The sequence below is a fragment of the Ambystoma mexicanum genome, chromosome 5q (assembly GCF_040938575.1).
Source record: "Ambystoma mexicanum isolate Mex_15411 chromosome 5q, UKY_AmexF1_1, whole genome shotgun sequence".
NCBI classification, from domain to species: Eukaryota; Metazoa; Chordata; class Amphibia; order Caudata; family Ambystomatidae; genus Ambystoma; species Ambystoma mexicanum.
This window is the reverse complement of record NC_090933.1, coordinates 1,403,687,747-1,403,702,133: the sequence shown is the minus strand read 5'-3', so window position 1 is coordinate 1,403,702,133 and position 14,387 is coordinate 1,403,687,747. Positions and strand designations below refer to the sequence as shown.

At 47.0% G+C, this 14,387-nt stretch overlaps 1 protein-coding gene across 1 annotated transcript in view; it reads right to left on the bottom strand.

Annotated features, from left to right (window-relative positions):
* The window catches only part of LOC138498459 (fibrocystin-L-like), a 1,772,245-nt gene that overhangs the window by 1,462,688 nt on the left and 295,170 nt on the right, over window positions 1–14,387 (bottom strand). Inside the window, exon 10 of the mRNA XM_069622209.1 lies at window positions 5,285–5,327. Within this exon, the coding sequence (XP_069478310.1) occupies window positions 5,285–5,327 (43 nt within the window). The remainder of the gene's footprint in view (window positions 1–5,284; window positions 5,328–14,387) is intronic.

Below are 14,387 nucleotides of genomic sequence, written 5' to 3'. Positions count from 1 at the left end.
ACAGTGCCGGATCGGAGAGATGCTGCGTGGAACGATGAGTATGGAGCGGCGCTCCTGCTGGCGATGCGACACGTTTACAACAAAGTCTTTCCTCTGGTTTGAAGATGCGATGAATCCGGGATCGGGTAAGAAATCAGGTAATACTCTTGTTCTAACCTTTGCTTCTTTCTAGGTGTTCCAGGTTCGAGGCGGGCGTGGCAGAAGGCTGGATGCTGCTGCTGGCACGGTGAACGTTATGCTGCTGGATGCAGAATAACGCGAAGCATGTGCTGCTCTTCGGGCGTGGTTTAAAAAGCCTCCAAAGTAGTCCCAGGTAGGTATTCCTCCTCGACCACACCCGAGTAACAAAATAGTCCCTAAGGTAAAGTAGTCCCTTCCAGGCCTCACATGGGCTTGGATCTTCTTGCAGCATGGTCTGCATCAGGTAAGTGTGCACCCATGAGCCTGGCGCCTATGGCGCCAGGACTGATGTCCCATAGACAGCCCCTAGCAGGGGTTGCTGAGTTTTCTCAAGGCAACATGATGCCTGCTCCCGGGGCTGATGGACGTGGTCTGGATGCCCGGGGGTATGCATCATGACAGTCTGTCTGCTATTCAGGCATGGTGTACTGCTAACAATCTCTACCTTAATGCCAGTAAGACAGATCCTTCTCATTGGGACCCCAGCTCCCTCCTTCCCTCCTACACTCTGACGGCCTTCCATGGGTCCCCTCACCTCACCCTCCTGTGTGGCAAAACATCTTGGTGTCATCTTCGACTCCTTTCTCTTTCGATCTCGCCTCACATCACAGACCTTGCCAAGAAGGCCCACTTTCAGCTGCACCTCCTCAGAGGCATTCTCCTTTCCCTCACCTTCCCCCAGAAACTCAATCTCTCCAGAGCTTTTGTCCTCTCCAGGCTGGACTACTGCAACAGCTTCTTCCTCAATCTGCCTAACTCCTCCCTTTGCCCCTTCAACTAATCCAGAATAGGGCTGTGAGACGGATCCTTGGCCTCAAGCTCAGGGAATGCATCGCTCCAGCCCTAACATCTCTCCACTGGCTCCCGGTTGCTGCGAGAATCAAGTTCAAGACCCTCTGCATCATCCACAAGGCTTTCTGGGGCCTGGGACTCTGCTACATCCAACTCTCTCTCCCTAAATACCTCCCTGCTAGAGCCCTTCTTTGTTCTAGTTCCAACTCTCTGCAGGCCAGATGCTTTTCTAAGCAGAGAGTGGGGGGTCGATCTCTCTGCTCTGCAAGTGCCTCCCTCTGGAACTGCCTCCCTGACCCTCTCAGACTTGAGTCGGATCTCCTTAAGTTCTGGAAGCTTCTCAAGACCCTCCTTTTTTCTTCCTCCTTCCCTCTCCCCCTCCCCTGCTACTGCCCCCCTCTGCCTCTTGACTGGCTGCCTGGTTCCTTCAAATTCTTACAGGGCTCCAAGCTCTCCTCGACCAGTCTATCCCTGCACTTGTCTTCCCTGACCCCCATGACCCCAACCTACACTTGCCCTTCCGAGCCCCCTCCCTGTGTGCTCCCTGTCTGGCTGGGCCTGCACCCCTTGAGCCCTTCCAGCCCCGCTTCTCGCACTTAGCTTGTGTACCTCCTTTCCAATGCACTCTCTGCATTCCCTTTTCTCTGTCCACCTGGCCTCCTCGGCACTCGGTTAACGCATGGATCGTTCCACCCTGAGCAGCACTTACCCTCCTCCACTCTCCCCCGCACTTCTTGTTACTGCACTTGCACGATCTAAATGTCACAAGGCCTAGTAGGAACGTTTTTGTCTTGTCATCCCTGCCCCTCCCCCTGCCTTTTTGTGGCTGGAAACACATTCTGTATGGGCACATTATAAATACAAATAAATAAATAAATAAATAAATAAATAAATAAATAAATAAATAAAGCTGATGGAACTGTAGTCCAAAACATCTGGAGTGCCAAAGGTCGCATCCCCTTGGGGTGGAAGAGGTACAATTACAGTTTGATCTGGGCAGTGGCTGAGCGTTTGTGTCCCACTTAAGGGCTTGTGGTCAGAACCAGATCGTGTTCACTGTGAGGAGAGCTCCAAAAATGTGGGCACAATATGGAAAAGGGTCTGGGTAGACTTGTAGCAGGAGGTTGCCATCAGTGGGGCACAGGGCCGTATTATGATATGGATTGGGACTTTTGCCCAAAGAATGTGTGTGCTGGGAAGAGAATATTAATTGATTTAAGAAGCTATTTCGGCCACAATACCAACATGTCTATTTTGCCCCTTTCATCATCAGACTGATTGGCCCTCATTACAACTCAACTCTTAACGCCTGATTACAAGTGTCCCTTTGCGGGTTGGTGTTTAACGCCTGCTTTTAGCAGGCGATAAAAATCCAACCCGCAAAGGGACTTTGGAGCTAATTACGGCACCGTAATTTACGGTGCTGTAAGTAGCGCCTTCCCCATCCCCATTATGCCCTATGGGGGCAAAAATGGGAATGGGGGAGAGCAAATGGTGAATGGGGAATTACCGCCCCACTCACCTTGGAGTCCTCCGCCAAGGTTGTAATGAGGGCCATTGTGTTCATCCAGAAATTAATACCCACCAGTCCCTTGGTGACATCAGAGAACAACAGGGTCTCGACCAGGCAATTCTGTATTTTGCCTCTGTAAGTGTGAAAAAGGATCCCTGTCTCTCTACCATGTTGTCCACAGATCTAGGTTATCCATGACTTATAGTACAGAATTAGAGAGACAAATAACTCAGTAGTGGACAATGTGACATCCAGTGTTCTTACCAGCAGCAGTTAACAAGACTGGAGCATAACAAATTAGTTACCATATGCAACGTTGTTGATGTGTTAATTTTCCTTGCACAATGTAACTTAAACAGGGCCACCAACAACCAACATCTGTTTTGCCAATTATAAACACTGTGAAACCTCAGTATGGATGCACAAGAAATCGCCACCCCTAAACCAAGAGGCTACAATGTATATTAATCACATTGACACTTCAGAATTTCCAAATAAAGAAATGCCTCATTGAGACAGCTGCAGCCACGCCAACATGGAAAATGAAACACGTTGGTTCAAAAGTACAACCTGTACCCAGACTAATACTGTTTTAAGTATTTTAATTAAAAGTTTGAGAACTTCAAGAATGTTCTAAATGTTGCTATTTCTTTGGTTATATTGTTTATGTAATTCTGCATATACACCCTGTTTTTGTGTAATTGACTCAAGACGACATCTGTTTGTGAAAGGTCTGAAAAATGTGACTGTGCCATCTGTTTTAGAGCCCAGTGTGGTGGGTCTCTATTAAAATGTAGTAACTCTACAATACCACTTAAATGTAAATGTATAGGAGAGGAAGCAATATATAATGCTTTTAAAAACATTCAATTTTGTGGCTTTAGGTACTAAAAGGTGGCACAGAGTGTGACATAAGAGATATATATTTTTTTCACATGGTTCTAGTTCCCTTAGTATGTTCATTATTTTTTCTATTATTGTTTGTTCATTATTTGTCTGATAGTATACATTTGGCCTCATTACAAGTGTTGCAATGCAGGAAAAAATATGGTAATTCCGTGACCGTCACTTTTACTGCAACACAAATTTACAAGTTTGCCGGTGGGGGTCACTGATTTACCTCCAGACAAGTGCTGGAGGTAAATCAGGCCCCCACCAGTGGAGAATAATAGCAATAATACTAGTGCCGGCAATACCAGCAATCCCCTCCATGTAGTCCTCTGGGACTCCATGGAATGGGGATTTACTGCCCTTTCCGCCACCTGTAATATCCCGGAAATTCCTTGATATCATGCAGTGGAAACAGTAGGTCAGTTTGCTGATATCCCGCCGGAATTACCAGGCAAACTTATAATGAGGCCACTGGGGCAGGGGTCAGCCCTAGGGGCACTCTACAGATTACAGTCCTGGTGGTAGAGATGAGATTGAGTAGAGATTTCTGATACTTAAGAGTCTCTGTAGTAGAAGGGGTGGCCAATCATATCAAAGGCTGAGAGGACAACAGGATGGAAAGACTGCCAGAGTTTGCTAAATCCACTGTGCCATCTCCATGAGAATGGACCAGGTAATTTTCTGCTTTTGTCCTGCCTAGTTTGCCCACTGGTTCTCTGTCAAACCATATTCCAGTGATTAATCAGGTAGGCAAATACTGCCAGAACGGGGAGTATAAGGCTATAGTGACCATGATTAGATAGTAATATTTTCAGTTGGTGTCTACATTCAAGGCTGAATCCAAATCTGTAATCTTTGTCCAGGGTCAAGCCTGGAAAATGTAATTTTGATGCACAGAACCACCATGTTCAAATAAAAACAACCATGCTTTTGAGGCACGGGCATCATAGCATATTCTTAATTCCCCATTAAATTCAAGGGCAGCACTATAAAAAAAAAGGAATAAACAAATATGATGACCCGGTGATTGGGTGGGAGCTAACCCTTTGTAACCAACTCCTATCCAAGATCCTTTTGAAGGTGAAAAACTGGATGCCCAGCCATCAGAGTGGGATCACAATTGCATTGCTGCTTTCAACTCAAAAGGGTCAGCCTTGCAACAATCTTCAACCTCTCTGACAGCTGGAAGCCTTGCAGTGCCAGGTCTCAGCACTGACCATGAAGTGGCGAGAACACCGGCACTGAGATGGACCAGCAGCTGACTGAGTCTGGACACCTGAACTGCAGCTTCACCAGACTCTCGATTGAAGACAGAGCTGTGGCTAGCTGTGCCCCTGAATCAGGATGTGGCAGCAACCCTTTTCGTATAGTTTAAATTGGGGTCTTAATCACAGTGAGTATTACTCAAGACTGTTGTTCTTGTGGTATTTCCCTGATTGTGTTACTCCTAGTCTTACTTGATTATGTTACATTTTTCATCAGTAGTCATACAAAGCTATATCTAAGTGAGAGGCAAATCGAAGAACAAGTTACTTACCAACTGTAACATTCTTTCGATTGGATGTTCCTCCCACATATTCCTCATCTTAGATATATCCTTACCTTCAGCTTTGCTGCTTCGTTCCGAAGCAGCAAAGCTGAAGGTAATATCTAAAATGAGGAATACGTGGGAGGACACAATCCATTCGAAGAACAAGTTACTTACCAACTGTAATGTTCTTTCGATTGGATGTTCCTCCCACATATTCCTCATCTTAGATATATCCTTATCTTCCGAAGCAGCAAAGCTGAAGGTAAGGATATATCTAAGATGAGGAATATGTGGGAGGACACAATCCATTCGAATAATAGATATAGTAAACATTAAGTATATCAGATCATTGTAAAGATTGGTCAAAGGTGACATACCGTCCATAGTCTTGGTCTACGATCAAACTGACATTGTGATGCCCTGTGAGAGAAATGGGAAATAGTTATGCTTGTGTTAATATACATACCATAGCCATAGAAAGCAAACATCACCATGACATCAGGCCCCAAGTCTATATTTGCCTTATATTTCTAGTCACTTACTCATTTTCATGTTAAGTGGTTACCATCATTCTCAAGTGGTTATGGCCATTCCCAAGCTGTTGCCACCAATCTCAAGTGGTTACCACCATTCTTAAGTAATAACCACCATTCTCTAGTGGTTAGCACCATTCTCAAGTGGTTACTACCATGCTCACTGCAAACCTAATGATCTGTACATGATTCTCTGATGCAGTTAATATTTTGTCTTTATGGGACAAGACTCACATTGGGGGTTATTACGAGTTTGCTGGTATCCTAGTGGAAAATCTGCCAGGATACCAGCAAACTGTGTTTCTGTTGCCGCCACATAGTCCGGCGGAATTACTGCTGCATTACAAGGGGCAGAGTAAATCCCCATTTTTCAGAGTCCATTGGACCCTATGGGGTTTTTTCAGAGGAATTAATGCAGCAGAAATTCTGACGTGGTAGTTCCACCAAAAATGGACAGAAAGTCAGAGGATTTACCACCAGCTCATGGCAGGAGGTGAATTCTCTGACTTTCTGCCAAACTTGTAGTTGGGGCCGTGCAGGAATGCAGCAGTATGTGGTAATTCCAGTGCATTGTTTCTGCTCTGCCCAACTCGTAATTAGGCACAGTCTTTTTTTAATCTCAGACTCCACATCTGAGCGTTCTCTCCCAATCAACAATTACTGAATAGTTGGAAGTTGCAATTGTTTTCTGTGCTCTGGCTTAAAGGGTACATTCCATTAGGATCACTCTGGTAAACTTGACCATTAACTGAGGATAATCATCATTAATTAGTGTACATTAGCAAGAACACATTGCTTTCTTCAGACCCAGCACTGTATGAGTGGTGGCCAATTATACTCTCCCTGGTATCCTCCGACTCACCTTTAATCTTTTTCATGGCTTTGTTGCAAAGAACACATACAACTGTACTCTAATAGATGTGCTGAGATCTGAAGGCTTCTATGCTCAGGATTTTACATTTTTTGATCATTCCACTTCAGGAGTTCATTTTGAGACCTACCAATTAGCCATGCAGAAGAGCATAACCTGTGCCATATAAGGTTGGTCAGGTTCTTTCTAGATTTTCAGATCCTTCTGAACATGTGATCAGCTAAGCCTGGACCCTTCACCGAGTGCATGTGCTAAACTCGTTTGCATCTCCCCTTTTCACATACGTGCACCACAGAGATCTTCAAAGGAAGTGACCCCTCCAAATCCATCTTCACCATGAAGTTGCATGGAGTGCGCCAGTTTTTTTCTGGAAGAGATATTCCAGGGAAATCCATTTGAGGTGCATTGATGCCACTCACACCAGAAATTGTGGCAAGCATGGAATTCTCTGGCACCAACCCTTGTGGTGCAGCTTTTTAACATTTGCCACCTTGAAAATGACGTTGTAAAAGGGGCTCCACAAATACTTTCTTTGGCAGTAAAGATATATTATTTCAGTTAAATGGGTATCCCTTATGGGAGTTGATTTTTTACTTTAAAATATTTTTTCTTTTTAAGAAAACGCTGTTCTGTTTATTGATAACATATTCAAAAGTGTATATGGCTGCTAGGACCTGTGCCTGCAGAAGCCAGGGTCACAACATAAATGATGGGGCCCAATTCAAGTGGGTGGGGTAGATGAGACTACTGTTTGGTGAACAAAGGTATTGGGCCTCATTACGACTCAGGCGGTAAGGGGTTTACGGCAGCGTAAACAGCGCCGACCCTTACCGCCTGATTCCGAGGTCCCTTAGCGCCATGGCGGATTTAACACCTGCTTTTAGCAGGTGTTAAAATCCATGGCGCTAAGGGACCATGTTGTTAATTACGCCACCGTAATTTACGGTGGCGTAATTAACGCCTTCCCCACTCCCATTATGCCCTATGGGGCAAAAATGGGAATGGGGAAGGGTAAATGGGGATTGGGGACTTACCGCCCCTCCGACCTCGGAATGGGGCGGTAAGTCCGCCAACCACCATGGCGTAAACGTAGTTTACGCCATGGTGGTAAAGGTACGACCCAGGCGGTAACTTACCGCCTGGGTCGTAATGAGGCCCATTGTCAATTCTCAGTGGTGGGGCACAGACGCCATGCACTGCATTCATATTGAACAAAAGAGTTAGGAATATATAGTGCTAGCTCACGATTACAAGTGTAAGGAACTCATGGTGGCAATAGTAAAACAGACACAAGTGATCACAGTTCAAGGGTGTTTATTAACCTGTAACAATGGGTGAGATAAAAATCTAAACCTATATCTAAGATGGGAGCAAGCTACGACCATCAAATAATAATAATACAGTCCAAGTGGAGTCCAGTCAAACAAAAAGGGCCTATACTAAAAGAAAACAATTGCCAATCTTTAACGCTATGCTACAAAATAGTGTGGGATAATGTTCACAAGAAAAGAAAGAAGTGTTCACAAAATGTTAAGTCAGGATGTTATGACCGACGTCTCCCTTGCCCACGTTTTTAACATGGGGCAAGGCGGGACTCTTGAGCAGAGCACACTTCTGGGCTTCTCTGACATGAGCTTACAGTTCCTTTCAACAATATCAGGGCCTTCTGTGGCCAAGTCTCGTCTCTTTCACGCAAAGTCTGTTGCTTCAGAGCGCCTGATGTTCCATAAACAACAAAACAAAAGTTCCTTCAATTAATCTTGGCATCAGACGATTATTCTTCACCCTTGGAGCCCCTCAACCAGGCTCCGATCCTTCTTTCAACGCTAGCCTCCCTCAGTCGGGTTCACTACGGCCTTTCATTCAGAATATCATCATCTTGCATCATTCAAGAGTCTCAATGTCTTTTTGAACAATGATTCACTGTGGACATCCCTCGGTCGGGTTCACGCTTGTCAATACAATTTTCACGGGTGTAGTACTGTTCACCCTAATTATCAGGCATCCCTCAGCCGTATTCCCACTTGCCAATTTATCTCAGTTCACTTAGTTTTATCACAATGTGGGACTCGCTTCCCTTAGCCTTTCCCTTGGTTATCCCTCTGTCAGGTTCACACTTGCCACAGTTCACAAAAAAGTCACTCTAGACCCTTTAGTTTCTTTTCTTACCCAAGTCAGGGTATCAGCCCCCAGTCAGGCTTTCCTTAAAGCACCCAGCCAGGCTTCACACAGTTCTATTAACACAAAGTTCTCAGCTGTGTTACTGGTCACCATAATTCATAGGCATCCCTCAGTCGGGTTAAAATGTGCCCCAGTAACACAGTTCACTTTGATTCCTCCATGTGTCAAAGACTTTCAACTGTACTGGGTTTTGTTTGACCCTCGTATGACCACTTTGACACCTCACGCCAGCCTCCCCTAAGGCCCCTTGGTTCATGTAGTTTCAACAAAAGGCTCCAGCCAGAGTTCTTCGAATGAGCACCCATGTTACTGCAGGACCACTCTGTATCTGATCCTTAGCTGGGTTTTCTTTAAAGTTCAAATACACATAAGTTCTTTGTTCATACAATGTTGTTGCTTGCAACCTTGGGTCCAGAACAGTTCGGTCTACTATCAGTTCTCTCAGACTCACCAGCTGTGCTGAACTCGTTGGCGTTTCTTGCCTCTGGAGTTAAGAACGGTACCACGGCCGCAACCGCTTCTCCCCGCCCTGGCTATCAATGCGGGAGGGCCCCATGTACCATTGACACCTGTCACACCATACGCCAACTGTAGTTCCCGGTCTTATAATCGTTTTCTTGAGGCTTTGCGGGTTTGGGTTGAAAGGGGCATGGGCAATTCCTTCCTTGTCGTCCTTTCAGGTCTTGCCACCTTTCTCCTCCGTTTGAAATGCCGTCGTGGAATAGCTGCCTCCTCGTACGGTTGGACTTGCTCAAAGTGTGCTCTTGTGCTTTGCGTTTTATTCTATGGGGAAGAGAAAGGGCAGTCAGATGTGCGTAGCCATCGGCAACTGCCTGACTCTGCCTGACCCTTGTGTTGGGACATGTCAGGTAAACAGCTCTGGTGGTAGTCCGTTGTCTTTCACGTGTGTGCCGGGAAAGGAGGGTGGGTAGAGTTTTTAATTATCTCACGGGGTAGGATGGGGAAAAGGTGTCATAAGGAAGAGGGTACCGCGTCTCACCCTTCGGTGTCCCACTTCCACTCCCCGAAGACCCCCATCCAGGTGATCCCCCCGCACTGGTCCACCCCCAGGAACTGGATCCAATAGCGATGGCCATGTCCTGGCCACCTGGATGACAGATCCCCATGGACTAGTAGGTCAGACACCTTCAGGTTTCTCACACAAGGCTGCATTGTGATGCACCCCACCTGCCACTGCTCATTGTTGACCTCCCAACAGTCTACAGGCAATACGGATTCAGAGAATTTTTTGGGGGAGCTTTGTGCATTAAAAATTTGGAAAGACGTTGATCCACACTGTCTATGTAACTCAAAGAATTTCAATTATCACAGATTTGCTGATGTCTTTAAGGCAATGTTCAATCCCTAATGACAGAGGAAAGCACATTTCCTATGCATTCCAGGAACTGTAGCCTGACGATGTTGCCTTGCATGATGTTCAGTAAACATTGACGCATATGAATTTTTTTAATTGTCCTTCATGCTGGATGCTTCATGTTTCTAAATATTCTGAACAAGGGGGGTTTTTCCCAATGTAAAGACCAATGAAAGGTGAAGGGCTGAGTCAGCCCAGTTCAGTGTTTTACTACAGGTGGCACAAAGATATCTGTAGTGAGTTGGTGCATCTCCCCTTCTATACTGTGGAAATTCCAGACATCACCTATTTACAGAGACAATTTTTCTAAAAAACCCTTTCAGACCATCTGATAAACATTTGCGGTTTTAAACAGGGAACCACAAAAAAGTCCTCTGTGTCCGGTCGTGCTCCCATGAATTTCACAGACCACAAGAGTCTCATTCCCTTCACTTACTAGCAAGAGAGAGACAGAAAGCAATGTAACTTCAAGCCTTAAAGTCAGGTGGAAACACGAAGGCAGTCCACTCTCCAAGCCACGGGAGACATGGAATCACACAGAGTGGTGAGAGCCAATTATAGAGAAGCCAAGAAGGCACTGACATTCTGAAACACATATAAAGCCACAGAACCACCACCTGAAGCTGCTACCATATTTATCCAATACTTTGCTGATCACCAAATTAAGTGTGCATTAAGGGGAAACTGAACATGCCCTGGACATGATGAGGATAGGGGAGAAGCTTGGTGTTGCCACATACCATGATTTCAGTTTTAGTGGGGTTTAGGAGGTTCAGGAGGAGGTGGTTTGTGGTCATCCAGCGATCAATGCCGAGGAGGCAGGCTGCGAGGTCGGGCTGACAGTTGGGTTTTGAGTTGAGGAGTTTTAGGATGAATTGGGTGTCATCAGCGTAGTTAAAGCACAGGATATTGTGCAGGCGGATTATTCCTGGGAGGGTGGACATATAGAGGTTGAACAGGAGGGCTGATAGGCATGCTCCTTGTGGAACACCGGTATTGACAGGTTGGGCGGCGGAAGCAAAGGTGGAGAGGCGGGTCATTTGTTTCCTATTGCTGAGGAAGGATGCTATCGACTTGAGAGTGTTTCCACGGATTCCTAGGGAGTGGAGGCAGTCAAGGAGGATTGAGTGGTTGATTGTGTCAAAGGCGGCAGAGAGGTCTAGAAGGATTAGTGCAGCGCATCCTGCAGAGTCTGCAGTGTTATTAAGATAATCCCAGATTGAGGTCAGAGTGGTTTCTGTTCAGTGTCGAGGTCTGAAGCCTGATTGTGCAGGGTCTAGGAGATTGTTGGATTTGACAAAGGCATTTAGTTGGGAGTATGGGGTTCGATCGATGAGTTTAACAAGGAACCTGGTATTTGAGATGGGGCGGTAGTTTTTGGGGTCGAGGGAAGGTTTTTTTAGAAAAGGCTTGACATGAGCAGTTTTGAAGGCGTCGGGGAAGATTCCTGAGGAGAGGAAGTCATTTATGATGGTTCTTGCGTACTCTCCTGCGCAGGTGGATGAGAATATTTCTTTGAGGATTGAGGCATGGCAGGGGCCAAGGGGGGATCCAGATGGTTTCCGGGCAGAGAGAAGTTTGAGAAATTGGTCTCTTGATATTGGAGTGAACGAGTCGAAAGTGGGATGGGTTGTAGTTGCTGAGGCAGGCGGGGGGGTTACTGGTGGGGCGCGTGTATTATGTGGTGGGAACATGAGGGCCAGTTTGTTGTTGAGAGAATTTGTTCTGTCGAGAGCAGTAGTGTAGAAGTGGAGAGAGAGTGAGTCGCAGAGGGACTGAGATGGGGTCGATTGGGTGGTGGTACAAGTTGGTTTGGTGAATTCAGAAATGATTTTGTGGAGTTCCTTGCTGGGGTTTTCACAGTTGAGAATTCGAGAGTTCTAGTGGACTTTTTTTTCTTTTTGGATTTCGGCTTTGTAGTGGCGATGGTGCCGGGCCAGGGTGGATCTACACAGGTTGGTTTTATCTTTCTGCCATTTGCGTTCGAGGGATTTATACAGTTGTTTTGTAGTCTTTAGTTCTGGTGTAAACCATCTGGGATAAGGGCCACAGTGAGCAGAGTATTGGCAAGCAGGGGTGAGTGGGATTAAGGAGGTATTGAGCCATGAGTCAAAGGAGTCGACGGTTAAGGGTTTGTTATGTGTGGTGGTTGATGGAGGAGTTTAGAGCAGCGCGTCGGCTAGGTCAGGGAGGATTTTTAGTTTCTTCCAGCATTTGCGTTGATTTGGGGGTTCTGGTTCAAGTACGGGGAGAGGGGCAGGCGAGCGAATGGTGAAAGGCACAATTAAGTGATCAGACCAGATGATAGGTGTAGGGGGGCTTAGATATATCTGGTCGTGGGAGCTAAAGATGGCATCAAGGGTGTGTCCTTTGGTGTGAGTTGGGCCGTTTATGTGAAGGCAGAGGTTAAGCACATCTAGGCAGTCGACCAGCGAGTGGGTCATGGGGTTGGTGGGAATGTCCAGCCAGATATTGAAGTCCCCTATAAGAGTGAGGGTGGGATGGTTTATTTGGATGGTGGCTATCGAATCACAGAGGTTGCTTGAGAAATGTCTTTCATAGCCAGGGGGTCTGTAGATGATTAGGAAGCTGTGGGAGAACGTTGGTGGGAGGATAGTTTGACGAGAAGCGATTCGCAGGAGGGGATTCTAGTCTGGCAGTCAGTGATTGAGGCGGAGAAGTGTGACTTAAAAAACGTTGCTACTCCTCCTCCTCTAGATGGTCGATTGAGTGGGATGAGGGAGTAGTCCAGGGGGAAGGCTTCATGGGCGATAGGGGCAAAGTCGTCGGAGAGCCAGGTTTCCGAGATAAAGATTAGGTCTGGTTTGTCTGAGGCGAGGAGGTCAAAGATGCTGTGTCTTTTTTTTGCTACAGATCGGGCGTTAAAAAGGATGCATATTAATTTGGTACGGGGGTGTTGAGGTGGTTGTAGGGGTGGTGGTGGGAGGAGTGGGTGGGTGGCTGGAGGGGTGGTGGGGGTGGGCGGTGTTGGGGAGTGAGGGGAGTGAGCGGAATTTGGGAGGTGAGAGAGGCGGGTTGGTCGACGGTGGTGGGGAAGAGTAGGCGGGCGGAGGAGGTGGGTGTGGAGAGGATGGGGTTGGACAGGTGTGTGATGGTGGTCCGTTGGGAAGACTGATTTGGGACTGGGAATTCGTGGATGAGGCATAATGGATTATGGTTTCTAGATGTGGCGGTTGGTGAAAATTCAAGGGAGAGGGGTTCGAAGCAGGGTGAGGAGGGGGGAGGGTGGTGATGGTGTAGACTGAGAGATTGAGGTGCGGAGCCGAGACAGGAGGGGCGTGGAGTAGTGGGAGATTGTAGGAGACCATGTTTGTTTCCTTTTTTCCAGTGTTTTTAATGCAGTCGGTGTGTGAGAGGGTAGGGGGGTCGGAGGGCGATGGGGATGCTGACACTGTTCTTGCCAGGGTGAGACGTGCAGTTTTTATGGAGGGCAAGAGAGGAGGTCGGTGGAGGATGTGAGAGGGAGTTGACGCGAGGAAAGGGCAGGGGGTGGTGGCGGGATGAGGTGGGTCTGGGAGGGTGGGTGATCGGTTTGTTGGTGGGGCAGAGGTTGTGGGCATGCTGGGGGGTGGGCGGGTATAAAGGTTGGGAGAGACAGGGGTGTTGTCACGCTCACCTGATTCCCACGGAGGCGCAGGTCTGGCTTCGAGTGCTGATGCTTATTCAATGGTGAAGCGCAGGACTCTGAAGATGGACTCTCTGGCTCGCATGAATATTCCCCTTTGCGTGAAAAGGGAGTATTACCTACTGACGGAATAATGCTCAAGCCTCCCACTCCCTTCCAACCCTCCACGATACCGTTCCTCGATTCCCCGTGAAGTCTCACCTTAGGGTCTGGAAGGATGAGTTCTCCATCCTGCTTCTGATGCAGGGGCACGTTGAAACCCAGTTACTTCACTGGATTGAGGTTTGATGGGAGTTCAAATAAGCTTGACTATTCAGGTAAGGCGCTGTAAGAGTTCTGTAGCAAGTTCAAAAGTTCAAGCTTAATAATAATGTTCATTTGTCTTATTGCAGCAAGCGCTAACGCTTATGTCTTTTTCCCCTTAGGGGCCGGGGTTCGGAATGCCGGAGATATGGCGCCGACCCGAAGTGAAACGTGCAGTTCCAGTAAATGACAGGTAAGTTCTGGATGAGCGTTCGGGTAATGTCTTTGCATTCGCTCATTCAATATCTTTGTCTTTTTTCCCCATAGGGGCCGGGGTCCGGAATGCCAGGAAGCGGCAGGACCCGAAATTAAATGGGAATGACCCAACAGGTAAGTCTTAGAAGGAAACTGAGCTTTTCCTATTCCCTTCCTTCTCTCACCTTGTGTTCTTGTCTTTTTCTCTCTAGGCTCTGGGAAGTGGCTGCAGATCCGGATGATCGCTGCTGAAGATGGAGGTGCCCAGGAAAGGTGAGTGAAATGCAGCGCTGCAGCGATCGAAGCGAAATGCTTTTAAAATGATGTCTTCCCTTTCAGGATTGTCGGTGTGATGTCTCCGTGATGCAGATTTAGC